Below are 15000 nucleotides of genomic sequence, written 5' to 3' on the forward strand. Positions count from 1 at the left end.
TAGTTAAGTCCTTGGAAAAGACTCTTTAACTCATTTTCTCTCACGTACTTAGGTGAAAATGAGTACCTGGCCGTTAACAACGTTGTTTCTGACAGAAAATTCAGGCGTTATGTATCGTTCTACATGTCACGTGTTGCTGTTGGTCAGGACCTTTTGTAAAGCGCTTTGAGCACGTTTAGTGGATATTGCCCTGTATAAAAGCTCACGTTTTTTATATTGTGATAATAATTGAACAAATGAAGCTGACATGACTCAGCACTTTGCTGTTGTCTTTAGATAACCATTTTATGATAAGTACTCCCCGTATATCATTCTGATTATAAACGCTCAAGGTGACACATATGAAGAGAAAGATAAAGTGAGTAGATTATGTGACTCATAACAACACAAAACAAACTTCGTTTAAGGTTACACATAGTTTAGTGTGTTGGCACATTGTATCCGGCTGGCGGATGTTATGAGAATTTTACCAAAACGCAATGCGTCAATGCCGTAGAATTACTTCTCTCTCCTCTCCAACAACATCCAGGCGTTTTCACGAAGTGCCATACCTTTACATTAAAAACAATATTTTTTACACTCAAATTCAAAAGCAACAAGTATTGGTGTATAATACTGTACATGCTTTTGTGTAGCAGAAGAAAGCTGTACAAATATAACGATGATCGGCGGATCAAAACTCTGAAGCCTCGATTTTCACGATCATAAATTGTGAAGTCTTTATACGAGCTTTGCGTACCATGTTTTATTTAATATTGGGAGCATTAGACCTCTGATGGCTAAAAACAGTAACAAGAATCTGATTGTCGTCAATTTCATTTTTTATCCCGTTTTGTGTGATAAATGGATAACAATGAACATTCATCTTAACAATGCCACTACCACATTATCTCATTCGTCTTTAGTGTCTCATTTATCCTGTTTTCTTGATAGAAGGGAATTCCGAAACGTCCATTTTATCTGTTTTCGTATATTAAACTAAAGCTTACATTCAATTCGAGCAGCAACATTGACATGAGCCAAAGGGTCTATACACATGTCAACCTTTGGTTATGTCGTTTGACCGTCCTGTTTCTTCTATCCTCCTATATATGATTTCTGAGTTGCTCTCTGTCTATATCTTGGAATGGGATCACTTGATTTTGTCCTGGCCTTGCTGGAGTGTGGAAAATACACATGTTTCCTATTTGAATCATTCCCCGTTGTCTTACTTTTCCTCTTATGCTTTCCATTGTAAATCAATAACTGTTTGACTATCCTGTTTTCTTCCATGTCACTCACACTTAAATGACCTCAATGTGTTTCAAGCACTGTAAAACCCTTAAAACAAATAAAACATACAACAAATGTCTTTCTACTTGTCCAGAGCCCAAAGGTTTGGCCCATGGAAAACGGAACATCTTCAAGTATCCCGGAAAAGACAGATCATTTTTCTGACAAAAGATCCATTTCTGAAGGGGAAGCTTCAACAGAGATAGAACTTCCGCCAGAAACTGAGTCAACTCCTGAAGCGGATGATTCTCGCACGCCTCAAAGGGAACCAAGTCTTAACATCGAGCATTCTTCCGAAATGGATGACCTTCCTGAAGTTGAAGCCGTTCCTACACTGGCACCTTCAAACGGTCTAGAACTACAACGTAGGATAAATCCTCCCCCTCCACTCGACCAATAGGTGAAGTCTGCACAATATTGACAGAACAAGTGACATGTTAGGGAGCAGGCACTTTGTTATGTATATAAAAGACTTGAAAATGTGAGTCTGTGTGTGTGTGTGTGTGTGTGTGTGTGTGTGTGTAAAACAATGAGTGCCATACAAATCAGAAACAAATGTGCAAAAATAAAATACATTTTGCTCCAGTAAAAACCAAGCACGGGTTTGCTAACCACTGTGTGGCCCATTCTATTAACCCTCTTTTTGCCAACTATAAAAAAATAATCACAGGGTCTCAATGATTTTTTTTAGATATTCAGAAGTTTGGTTTTTACAGAATAAAATTTGAAGAAATATCTTTATAATATTTATAAGAACTTAATACTGTTATGTAAATCTCGTTATTATTCCTATATGAAAGTATGTATGGTGTCAACTTAATTCCTATGGGTTAGTGTAAAAACTCCGTTTTTCTATTTGCGATAATAAGCTGCTCGAAGCAATGAACTGTAAGAAGTAATAGACCAAAATGACTAGAGTAGCTTCGAACAATGGACATACAAACCTGAATTATTATTTCTTTTTACAAGACGGCCATTGGTTTTACATAATATATATTTTTCATTTTATTTCGTTCACTTTCTCTTTGCCGAACATTTTACGGATTTTACCTAACTGGCTGGGGTTCTTGACTTCCGATGTTGGGCAGGGAGGTTATTTGCTGTGTTTTCTTTACCCCTATATCTGTTTTCTGGGTTGCTTTCTGCCATTGTCTCGGAATATGATTACTTGGTTTTGTCCTGGCCATTGCAGGAGTCCTTGCCTGAGAGAGAAACAGTCAAATGTATGATGTGTTTTGTGAGGTGATATATTTTACTTGTAAATCATCTCTTTATCATGTACTAATGTAATTTTTGTTTTGAATGTTTACCATAAATTGTAAACATTCGAATGCGTTCTTCTTAGTGGAGAGCTGTGCTTGTGTCTGAATGAGACTATTAGGTGACTTCAAAACGAGTCCACTGATGGTGTTTTCTTGGATTTTACATATATTCCCTATTAGAACCATTTCCTTTACTTGTTCTGGTTTGCCTTGACTTGTAAATCTATAACTTTTTTGACTGTACCATTTTCTTCCTTTTTATTGGGCACTGAAATGACCTAAATGTGTTTCAAGCGCCGTAAAATCTATAAAAACAAACAAACAATCAAACAATTTTACCTGAAATTATATACCCATTTTACACAACTAACAATTTTTCCCGTTCTTTCGTCTATCAAACCTTCGTGAGACATGCTTTGTCGTCGTGTTTAAGACAAAGACCAATTACCGGGACAAGTGGACAAGTCGTTCACTTTCCTGCAACAAGAACGGCAGACTATACCATCAAATCAAGGTGGCCTTACGTGTCAGGACAAAGAAACGTCAGTGTATTTCTTGCTTCAACGCCGATTTGAGGCTATTATCGATACTAAATTTGAAGCATTGTGGAAATCAACAACCAATATTTTTTTTAACGGGGATTGGTCACATTATGTTTAGGTCGCAAATCATGTTTTACTTCACTTGTTCTAAACACCATCAGAAATAATTGCTAAATGGACCTAGTTTCTCTTTCATAACTAACGATTTTACATTAATTTTTTGTTGCATTTTTTGGATAGTGTAAAGATATGACTAACACTTTAGTTGAGCAGTATATTATTATATCCAGGTATGAAACATTATAATGCGATATGATAAAACGCATCAATATTAAGTTTTTTCTTAATCATTTTGTTCACCAATGTAACATTTTTTTTTGTATTACAACCCTCCAAAATAACATAACTTTGTTTTATACATACACCAATGTAATATTACAATGTAATAATATCCACTAATGTAATTTTTCTTGGAAATTATCCATTTACAAAATATAAAATTTGTTTGTTGTTATCCGTCCACTAATGTAATATTTATTTGTTGTTTTCCGTCCACTAATGTAATATTTATTTGTTGTTATCCGTCCACCAATGTAATATTTATTTGTTGTTTTCCGTCCACTAATGTAATATTTATTTGTTGTTATCCGTCCACCAATGTAATATTTATTTGTTGTTATCCGTCCACCAATGTAATATTTATTTGTTGTTATCCGTCCACCAATGTAATATTTATTTGTTGTTATCCGTCCACCAATGTAATATTTATTTGTTGTTATCCGTCCACCAATGTAATATTTATTTGTTGTTTTCCGTCCACTAATGTAATATTTATTTGTTGTTATCCGTCCACCAATGTAATATTTATTTGTTGTTATCCGTCCACCAATGTAATATTTATTTGTTGTTATCCGTCCACTAATGTAATAGTTTATTGCTATTTTCCAAACACGATATAAACTATAACTAGTATCATCCATCCACCGACTTAACATTTATTTTTCACTATCCATCCATCGATGGTGAGTTGGCGTCTTTTGGCATAAGGCAGAGAGGACACGAAATCTGTGGTTTCTATCCCTCTTATAATATTCTATCCCCCCATATTATTTCCTTCCTTTCTCTAACGTGCTGCTCTCATCTTTGTTCTGGATTGACATTGCTCGGATTGTTTCCTTCAAGTCCTAGCTGGGATCGTTAGCTTAGAGGAAGGCGGTTACATTTATAGTTATTTTTTTTTATTAAGAGATGATACTTTTCTTCCGATGTCACTATTATAATATTCAGAATGTTTACTTTGAACTCTTTAAACATCTTCATAGCGAAATCTTTTGCTTATGACTGGATAGGAATTATAGGCGATGTCAACAAAGCACAGTGATAAATTTTACGCATATTATTATTTATATTCCTGCTCCCTGCTTCTATTCATCTTGTCTTAATTTTCTTTGGTGCTTTTAACTTTATATCTAAACCATCTCCTCAAACATCTCCCTTTTGGGGGATATAAAATAACTTGAAAGTCTTGCAAGCACTAGTAAGCCCGTATAACCAAACTATTCACTTTATAACAATTCTATGTAAATATAAAAATCCACCAATGTAACTTCTCTTTGTTATTATCTGTTCTCAAATAGAACAGTTGGAATTATCATAATATTTCACACATGGATATAATATTCTCAAAAATGCTGTAACTATTTATAATTTCCTCCACCTAAAAAAAAATATTAAATAAACGTGATAAGATAAGTATTACCTTAACTCCAGTGCTAAGAAATATTATAATTTTATCTGGTATTCAGACTTTGCCCTATGAACATTAACTAGATTGTTGTTATTTGGAAATCAGTGTGTCCTTCAACAAGAGATATTTCCGATCCACACCTCATTTTAGGAAATGAATTCTGAGCCTCAACAAATGAGAAATTCCCCCAAAATCTCAAAGAGATTCAAAATACAATAAAATTTTTATGTTTTTGAAGAACGTGTTAAAAATGTATAATGCGATTAGAACAATATTTTGATCAATAAAATATGTAATTTATCGTTTTCAATTTAGATATTCTAAACGTTCTTCTTCTTCTTCTTCTTCTTCTTCTTCGTTCCCCTGATGGACATCTATGGCTGCAGTCCGATATCTGCTATGAAGTCTGTGGTCCGCTTTAGGTCCTCAGCCTCACCATAGAGCTTTGTGTTGAGTGTTGTAGGGGTGACCCAGTGGTTCGAACGTTGCACGTTGTATAATGGGCAATCCATAAGCACATGTAAAGTGGTTTCATGGTCGGTTCCACATGGGCAATAAGGGGTTGTTCCAATACCTAGCTTTGTAAACATATGTCCTCTTAGTCTATTGTGTCCTGTTCGGAGGCGGAATAGAGTGACTTGGCTACTTCGCTGAATGGCATTCTAAACTTTAATTTACTATATTTCAGTTATTTTTTATGTATGAACATTTTAAAAAATATATATCATTTTCTTCTATTACATTGACTAAATTGTGCATGTCATTTAAAAAATAAATAAAAAAAAAACACAACAAAAAAATAAAATCCTTCAACATGTGCCTTAATACACACGTATCATCCCAGAACATGTGATTAGACTCTGGTGAAATAACAACAACCTGGGTGGACTCTTTTGACCTCCCATGATGGGTAGGAGGTCATTTGTTGCGTCTCCAAAACCCCTAAATCTGTTTTCTGAATTGCAATCTGTCTTTATCTTGGAATGGGATTACTTGGGTTTGGCCTGGTTCTTACGGGAGTCCTTGGCTGACAAGGGAAACAGTCAAATGTTGGTTTTGGGAGAACATATTTTTTAATCTCGTACATTAACTCTCTGTTATTTATTGATTGTTATGTTTTCTGTTTTGGATATACACTGTAATTGTTTGAGTGTGTTCATCTTAGTGGGATCCTGTGCTGTTGCCTGGATGAGACTTTAACTCTCTCCTTACGGACCTTTTTTCAGGAAAAATTGATTATTTACACCCAAATGATGAGATACAGGTACCTACTTACACATAATTTTTGTGTAGCATAACAAGCTTTGCAAAAAAAAGAAGAATTTTCCCAACAAAAAAATGTGTGATGTACAAAACTCTTCTGATTCATAAAAATGTTGGTTGTATCGTAACGAATGTGACGAGAGGGTTAAGATGATATACAACTAAGTACTTTGATAATGTGTTCTTGTGATCGACTTCTGTTCCCAATTTGAACCATTCCCCTTTAACATTATTTTCCTTTACATCTAATTCTAGAATGTTCTCACTATCATTTTTGTTTTATAGTAAAATAAAGGGAGCAAAAATCACTCGTATAAAACATACAAAACAAAGTAAACAATCTGTAAGGGTCATTTTTACTCCTATTTTACTATAGCTTTTATTGACTCGTTTAGGCACCTCTAAATATTTCTATCTGCTTTCTTTTTACTGGCGCTGACATGGCTTAAATGTGTTGTAATTACCGTAAAACTCTTAAAATCTATAAAATTAAACATATTTTGATGTAAATATTTACTCTAAGTAGGGTCTTGTACTGTTGTCTGATGATGTCAAACTAAGAACATTAACCGTTGGCTCTGACCAGTCCCTTTTGTCTTACTTTTTTTCGTTAACTTTTCCTTGTAAGTCCAGAACATTTTGATTACCTCATTTTCTTCTTTATTTTTTTTACTGGCGTTCATATGACCTAAATGTGTTACAAGCGTCATAAAAACATAAAAACAAATGCCATTTAACTCTTTAAAAATATCAGAATAATTGATGATTTCTGTTCGCATTCATTCATCAACAGTATCTTTCTTTAATTTTAACGTCTATTTTAATCACTATTAATTTATCATATCATTTTACCTTTTATTTTTATTTATACGAGTATTTTTAAATAAATTTACGACCATTTATTTATTCGGGCTTATTTTTCAACATGTTGGGGGAATTTTTAATTTATTATTTATATTTGCATGCTTTGTTTTAACCCGACGTGCACATATTTTCAGGTCTGATAACCGAACGCGATTATGGGCTTGATTTAAGATTGTTGCACTTTGACAATTTATCGTGTTAGCTTGAGAGTAATTCCATTACAACAATGAGCCCATAACAATATAGGTTATTAGACCTGGAAATAAGTACACATCGCTTTAATTACATTTAATTTCACAAAACCGACAAAGGTAAAATTATACCCACTGTTTTAAAATATGATTTCTGATCGATTTTTTTTCCTCCAGCGAAAGCCAAGTAACCTCGATATTTTGGTATTGGATCAACATTATGATTCCCGATTATCTGTCATTGAATTATGACTGGATGGGGTTCATGACCTCCTATAATGGACAGGGAGGCAATTGCCGTTAATTTTATATCCTATACTTGTTTTCCGAGCTGCTTTTTTGTCTTTGTCTTAGAATAATATTACTTGGTTTTGTCCTGGCCCTGGTCGTAATCCTTAGCTTGGAGGGAATCAATCAGATGCATAGTTATGGTTTTTGGGAGATGATACTTTTTCCTTGTAAACAATCTCTCTGTTATGTACTGGTCGTATTCTATATATTTTATTTCGAACATATAATTTTTAAACATTTGATTGTATTCCTCTTTGTTGGATCTTTTGCTTATGTCTGGATGAGACTTAGATGATTTCAAACTAAATACACTGATAGTGTAGTTTTGGATTCTTCATGTTTTGTATTTGAACCCTCCTCTTTGTATTACTTTTTCTTGGATGTTTTAATTGAAATTCTCTGTGATTTTATGATTACCTTTACTGTCACTGGATTGGCCTAAATGTATCACAAGCGTCATACAACCCTTAAAACCCAACAAACAATTACTCAACTATACGCCGAGCGGGCTCGAACCCAGGACCTTCCGAACCGAAAGCCAGTGTCATACCACAAGACCACATAACCTTACTTAATGTAGATGTGGCTCATCAAATCAAAACAGTATTATATCAGAATGGCTAAAATACTCATTAGTGAATTGATGTCCAATAATATCAGTCTTGCGTTAAGTTTATATGTTTTATTGAAGAGAATGATTGCAGATTGTTAGCGCGACAAACAAAAAGACAAAATAATATCGATGGTCAGCGAATCAAACCTCTGAGGTCCCGATTTTCACGATCGGCGGATCAAAATTCTGAAGTTTACATACGAGTTTTGCGCACCATGTTTTATTTAATTTGATGACATCAGAGGTCTGATCAGCCCAAAATTAAATAAAACATGGTGCGCACAACTCGTATGTAAATTTCAGAGGTTTGATCCGCCGATCGTTAAAATCGGGACCTCGTAGGTTTGCTCATCATTATGTTTCTGATTAGTTTGGCTTTAATTCGACTATTTAACATCTGAATCATCCCGTTTTGATACCGTGTTGAGACAATGGGTCACTTGTTCTCTTTGACATGTTCACGCTGTGTCTTCTATCCCTTATATCTGTTTTGCGAGTTGCTTTCCGTCTTTGTCTTGGAATGAGATTACCTGGTTTTGTCCTCGCCCTGGCAGGAGTCCTTGACAAGGAGACAGTCAAATGTATAATTATAGTTTTGAAAGATTATATTCGTTCCTTGTAAATCATCTCTCTGTTCTGTACTGCTGCATTTTTTGTTTTAATTCTATGGGGAATTGTAAACATTTGAGTGCATTTCTCTTAGTGATGACGTGTTCTTGTGTCTGGATGAGGCATTTTGGTGATATCAGACTAAGTACACTGATGATGCGCTCTTGGCATCTACATCTGTTACCTATTTGAACCAATTCCTCTTTGTCTTACTTTTCTCCTGTGCTTTCAATTGTAAAACTTTAACTTTTTGACATTCCCATTTTCTTACTTTTTACTGGCGCTAAAAGGACCTCAATGTGTCGCAAGCGCTATATAAACCTTAAAAACAATACAAACAAACAAACTTTTGATATCTTTTCATTTTGTATTAGACATATGTTGGTATTTTACCTATTTATATTTATTTCAACATTTGATCTGTGTAAAATTGCATCTGTGATAATAATTTATCAAATATTTTGAATTTTTGTTACATATTATCTACTTTTACATATTCTTTGATACGTGTTATTTATAAAATGAATCGAGATTATACAATTATAAATATTTCAATAGACGTTTAAAAATTAAGTTGATTTCACTTCCTTATCTTTTTTTGTCTTGTTTTCGTTTATTTTGTGGAACATTTTGATTTTATACATATCAAGATTTGTGTGTGTATGTGTGTCTGGGAGAGGGGGGGGGGGTTGGCGGAGGGTCCTCATATGTGACCCTCCGCCTCGAAACGATATTAAGTCGGATTTTTCAATTTTGGGATTTTGGTACACAATTAATCATAGCCTATGATACCAAATTTATAAATTTCTGATTATTCATTGCCCAACTATGACCGTTTGAAGTAAGGAGAGTGTAAAAACCAAGTTTTGAGAAAATCGACTTTGAAGTGAGGCACTGTTTTCACACATAATCAAATCAATGGGGCAAAGATAACTCCTCAGATACGGGAATAGTAAAATTTGCAGAGACGCCAATTTTCAATTTGACACACAGGAATTTCAGACACCACTCGGAGGAATTTCAATACCGAAAGAGGAATTTCCGCACACACAAAAAGGGAATTGGGATGATATTTGGTATTGTGTTTACATATTGTATAGATCGAAATAGATAACTGATTACAAATATTTTCTGATATATGAGCACATTGCCAAATATAACCCCAAAGTTTCCTTATTTCAAGTGAAGAAAAGCTCCAAAACATAATGATGGTAGTGAGGATGATGTTGTGTTGGTGGTTGTAGTGGTAGTAGTAGTAGTAGTAGTAGTAGTAGTAGTAGTCGTAGTAGTAGTAGTAGTAGTAGTAGTAGTAGTAGTAGTAGTAGTAGTAGTAGTAGTAGTAGTAGTAGTAGTAGTAGTAGTAGTAGTAGTAGTAGTAGTAGTAGTAGTAGTAGTAGTAGTAGTAGTAGTAGTTGTAGTAGTAGTAGTAGTGATGATGATGTCATAATGGCTGTTTTAGTAGTAGTAGTGGTAGTGATGATGATGTGGTGGTGGTGGTGGTGGTGACTGTGGTTGTAGTAGTGGCGGTGGTTGTAGTAGTTATGACGATGTGGTGGTGGTGGTTGTAGTAGTAGTGGTAGTGATGATGATGTGGTGGTGGTGGTTGTAGTAGTAGTGATAATGATGCGGTGCGGGTGGTTGAAGTAGTAGTGGCAGTGTTGATGCGGTGGTGGTGGCGATTGTAGTAGTAGTGGTCGTGATGAAGATGCGGTGGTGGTGGCTGTAGTGTGTGTGTGTGTGTGTGTGTGTGTGTGTGTGTGTGTGTTTGAGAGAGAGAGAGAGAGAGAGAGAGAGAGTGCTAAAAGTGCATCAAGTCATAAGTAGAGCAACACGAACTTTAAAAACCAACGAGGCTAAAGTTTGAGGTCGAAGTATTTGTTATTAACTATTATTGGCAAGTGCAGCCTTGGAAATGGTGGCTCTCTGAGAGAAAGTCAATTCTTATTTTGAATATTTCACCGATTGTTGCTTTTTAAAACTTTAAATATATATATAGCTTATCGTCAATACTTGTGTTGAATTATTATGTTTTCATGTAGAAAAATGATTGTAGTTTATGAAACAACCAAAAACTGAAATTTGATCATTTTGACCATTTCCACTTTAAAACCGGTTTTCTTCGTTTTCCAAATCCCGACTTAATACCGCTTCGAGGCGTAGGGTCACATATTCTTTGGTTTGACAGGAAAGAGTAAGGGGGGGGGGGTATACCGCAACTGCCTGTAAATCGAGGCTGGTTCGTGATCCGTCACTTGTAAATGGTGTCGTGTCGGGATAAAATGTTTTGAAAATCCAAAAATGCTGGGTGGTTTCTTCTGACCTGCCGTAGACAGGAGATCTCTTGCTATGTCTTCTATCCTCTTATATCTGTTTTCCGAGTTACTTTCTGTCTTTGTCCTCGAATGGGATGGCTTAGTTTTATCCCAGCCCTGGATGGAGTCCTTGGTTGGGAGTGAAACTGTCAAAGTACGGTTCCAGTTTTGGGAGATGATATTTTTTTCCCTTTTAAATCATTTCTCAAGTACATTGATGGTATGCTCTCGAAATCTACATCTGTTCCCTATTTGAACCAATTTCCCCTTTGTCCTCCATTTTCTTGGGCGCTTCGATTGTAAATCTAGAATATTTTGACAATTTCATTTTCTTCTTTTTACTGTTTTACTGGCTCTGATATGACCTAAATATGTCGCAAGCGTCGTATAACCATTAAAAAGAAAAGAAAAGAAACAATTTACTGTGTTTTCAATCCCCCCTCCCCCGGCACCCCGATCCCCTCAATCTCGTTTTCTGAGTTGCTTTCTGTCTTAGTCTTGGAATAAGATTACTTGGATTTGTCCTGCCTGGACCTGGCCCGAGTATTTGGCTGTGAGGGAAACAGTCAAATGTATAGTTATAGTATTGGGAGATGTTATTATTTTCCTTGTAAACTATCTCTCTGGTATCAAGTGTGTTATATATTTTATTTTGAACATATGATTATTAAACATTTGAGTGTGTTCTTCTGATTGGGATCATGTGCAGCTGTCAGGATGAGTCTTTTAGTTATCACAAAATGAGTTCACTGCTAGTGTGTTTTGGATTATACACCTCCTATATATTATTTGAACTGGTCACCTTTGTCTTAGTTTTCATCATGTCCTATTAAATGTAAATCTATAATTATATGACTATTTGATGTCTTCATAATGACCTTATGTTTCATAAGCTACGTAAAACCCTTAAAATATCAAAACACACCATGGGATATATTTATTAAACCTCCTTTAGCGATTTCTTTGTTCTGGGTGGGGTTCCTGACCTCTCATAGTGGCAGGGGGTAAATACTGTGTCTTCTATCCCCTTATATCTGGGTGGGGTTCCTGACCTCCCATAGTGGCAGGGGGTAAATACTGTGTCTTCGATCCCCTTATATCTGTTTTCCAACATATCTTTGTCTTGGAATGAGATCACTTGTTTTCGTCCTGGCCCTGACCGGAGTCTTAACTGGGAGCGAAACAGTCAAATGCATAGTTATTCTATTGATTTTCCTCCTTGTAAGTCATCTCTCTGTCATGGATTATTATATTTGTTATTTGGAATGTATAATTTAAGCATTTGAGTGCATTCCTCTTTGTTGGATGTTGTGCTTGTGTCAGGATGAGACTTATAGTTGATCTCAAACTAAGTACATTGATGGTATGCTCTTGGAATCTACATCTGATCCCTACTTGTTTCCAGTTATCCCATGTCTTACATTTTCTTAGGTTCTTTAATTGTAATTCTAGAACTTTTTACTATCTCATTTTCTTCCTTTTTACTTGCGCTGATATAACCTAAATGTGTTGCGAGCGCCGTAAAACCCTTAAAACAAACAAACAAACTACCCTCTGTTGTCGCCACACAGAGACCAAAATCATTCAAGGGTGTGGTAGATATTTTTTTCGGACACCCCCACCCCCTCTTGGCCACCCCGCTGTGATCGTGTAGCAGGTTCTTTCATAGCTAGCGGAAAATACTTTGTGATAAACTTGCGTTCTATCCTAATGATAGCAAGCAATTGCTATTGTCTGCTTCACGCTATAGGAACCGGGATAAAGTCCGGCTTCATGGGTTTAATGGTTGCGAAGGACTAATTTTTGTTGCCATTTACACCTACTGTATGATAGTAGAGCACAGATTATCTCCCTACGTTCTGGGTTCCTGACCTCCCATAGTGGGCAGGGAGGTACATACTGTGTCTTCTATCCCACTATGTCTGCTTTCTAACATGTTTTCTGTCTTTGACTTGGAATGAGATTACTTGGTTTTGTCCTGGCCCTGGTCGGATTCCCTGGCTGGGAGGGAAACAGTCAAATGTAGTTAGTTTTGGGAGATGATATTTTTTTCCTTGTAAATCATATCTCTCTTATGCATTGTATTATGTTTTGTTTATGTATTATATATGATTTGTAAACACTTGAGTGTATTCCTTTTAGTGGGGACCTTATGTGCTTGTGTCTGGATGAGACTTTCACGTGATCTCAAACTAAGTAAACTGATAGTGTGCTCTCGGAATCTACATCTGTTCCCTATTTGAACAAATTCCCCTTTGTCTGCCTTATTCTTGGATTCTTTAATTGTAATTCTAAAACTTTTTACTATCCCAATATCTTTCTTTTTACTGGCGCTGATAATATGGCCTTAATGTGTTGCAAGCGCCGTAAAGCCCTTAGAAACAAAAACAATCTCCCTTCATTTCTACCACCACAGTAGACATGAGATGAGGTATGCCCTTGACATAATATATATATATATATATATATATATATATATATACATATATACACACACATATTATATCCCGTTGCTACTTCTAACACAGTAGACATGAGATTAGGTATGCCGTTGAAATCACTCAATAGGCTTCAACAGTCGTGACGTCACTTCCCTCGTCATGACGCATAGTAACTTAGTAACTGGTTCTAAACTATCGGAACCGTGGCGGACGCCCTTATGAAATACTTCTCCGACGAGCATAAAAGTGTATCCAGAAGAGAAAAATATTATAAATCTGATCATGTATTGACTTTTATACATTCTGATCACATGACATGTGAAATAGTTCTTGCCAGCATGAAGAATAAAAAGTACCGATTTTCTTTGTTTAGAACCAAGCTGCTGGTTGCTGGGCGGACATGACTTCAGACTATTAAATCCTATTATTGCTCGTTGTTAGATTGCTATACTGCTTTTCTGTGAAGAAGAAAAATCCTCTATTTTTTTGTTCAAGTCTCGGCCAAGTAAACAGAATAGACTAAACAAAAATGTAGTCAAGATAAAGCAATCGTCACGACTAAAACACATGTTGAAATTCCCACCGGTCGGCTCTATAATTTTGTGTTGTTACTATAAAAGTAGTGTCAATCTTCAGTTTTAACATTTCATTCTCTCTCTCACCCTCTCTCACTCTCTCTCACTCTCCCCGGCGAACTACGAATCCAATTCTTCCAGAATGAGGGTCTTCTTTACTTTGTTGTCTGTGCTGGCTTTGGCTGTCTCTGAGGTAAGACCAAGAAATACTATGTATTTTGTTTATATTACGTTGTACTGATATGTCTTAGGGAAACAGGCGTATAGTATTAGTGACGATGAAGTATGGAGTACTATGATATGTTGAGTAAGATATTAGTCTTCTGCTATTTCAGAAATGTTAGTATTCCTTGTCACAACTCTGATGTCATATATAGGATAAAAGGTCGCATATCGGTAATTGAGTCATTGCCACTACCATATCTTTGAGACAAACGCGCAATTTTCTATCTGAACTTGGCGACTCTGAGTCAAAAGATTAGTTTTATAATTGTATAATTCACAGACAGTTTTACACAAGTTTGAATGTAAGGAAAAACATATCAAAACGGCAATGGAAAGTCGAAAAAAATTCTATTAAAAAATACTGAAGTTATTGAAAATTGTTCATGATCAAATAAATCTTTAATGAACAAAGTTCAAAGTATCTTATTATATATTTGGTAAATTTGGTTTATTTGTAACACCGAGGCTCCAAAACCACTGGACCAAATTTTACAATTGACGTGAAGATGTTTGCGTGGATCTTGAGATTGGTTAGATAGATATGGTGGTGATCTTACCGAAAAATCATCCCCCCCCCCGTCAAATCCCACGGAAAACAGGCGCCATCATTTTCAAAACGTCGGTTGTGTGTCACCTTCCTGTTAGCGAGTATAACAATGAGGTGGGAGTATTTGCATTTATTGAGTCGATGGTAGTCTGTGTCACCTCTTATTATTTTGAATACAATTGAATTGGCACCGTTCATTGAACAATACTTATGAAAGTAACAAAGATAATAATCAATAGATAGTTC

General features: G+C 35.6%; 2 protein-coding genes across 3 annotated transcripts in view; both read left to right on the top strand.

The window, feature by feature from the left end:
* Positions 1-1851, top strand: part of LOC144960023 (uncharacterized) — a 117572-nt gene extending 115721 nt beyond the window's left edge. The window contains exon 49 of the mRNA XM_078892966.1: positions 1367-1851. Coding sequence (XP_078749092.1) covers positions 1367-1672 — 306 coding nt within the window. The 3' untranslated portion in view covers positions 1673-1851. The remainder of the gene's footprint in view (positions 1-1366) is intronic.
* A 12184-nt stretch (positions 1852-14035) lies between these two features.
* The window catches only part of LOC144959840 (uncharacterized), an 18522-nt gene continuing 17557 nt past the window's right edge, over positions 14036-15000 (top strand). The window contains exon 1 of one of the 2 annotated variants that reach the window (XM_078892626.1): positions 14036-14175. In XM_078892626.1, the coding sequence (XP_078748752.1) occupies positions 14125-14175 (51 nt within the window). In that variant the 5' untranslated portion in view covers positions 14036-14124. The remainder of the gene's footprint in view (positions 14176-15000) is intronic. The other variant, XM_078892625.1, reaches the window with a different exon arrangement.

The sequence above is a fragment of the Berghia stephanieae genome, chromosome 14 (assembly GCF_034508935.2).
Source record: "Berghia stephanieae isolate SIO BIC M18660-M18661 chromosome 14, UCSD_Bste_1.3, whole genome shotgun sequence".
Lineage (NCBI taxonomy): Eukaryota > Metazoa > Mollusca > Gastropoda > Nudibranchia > Aeolidiidae > Berghia > Berghia stephanieae.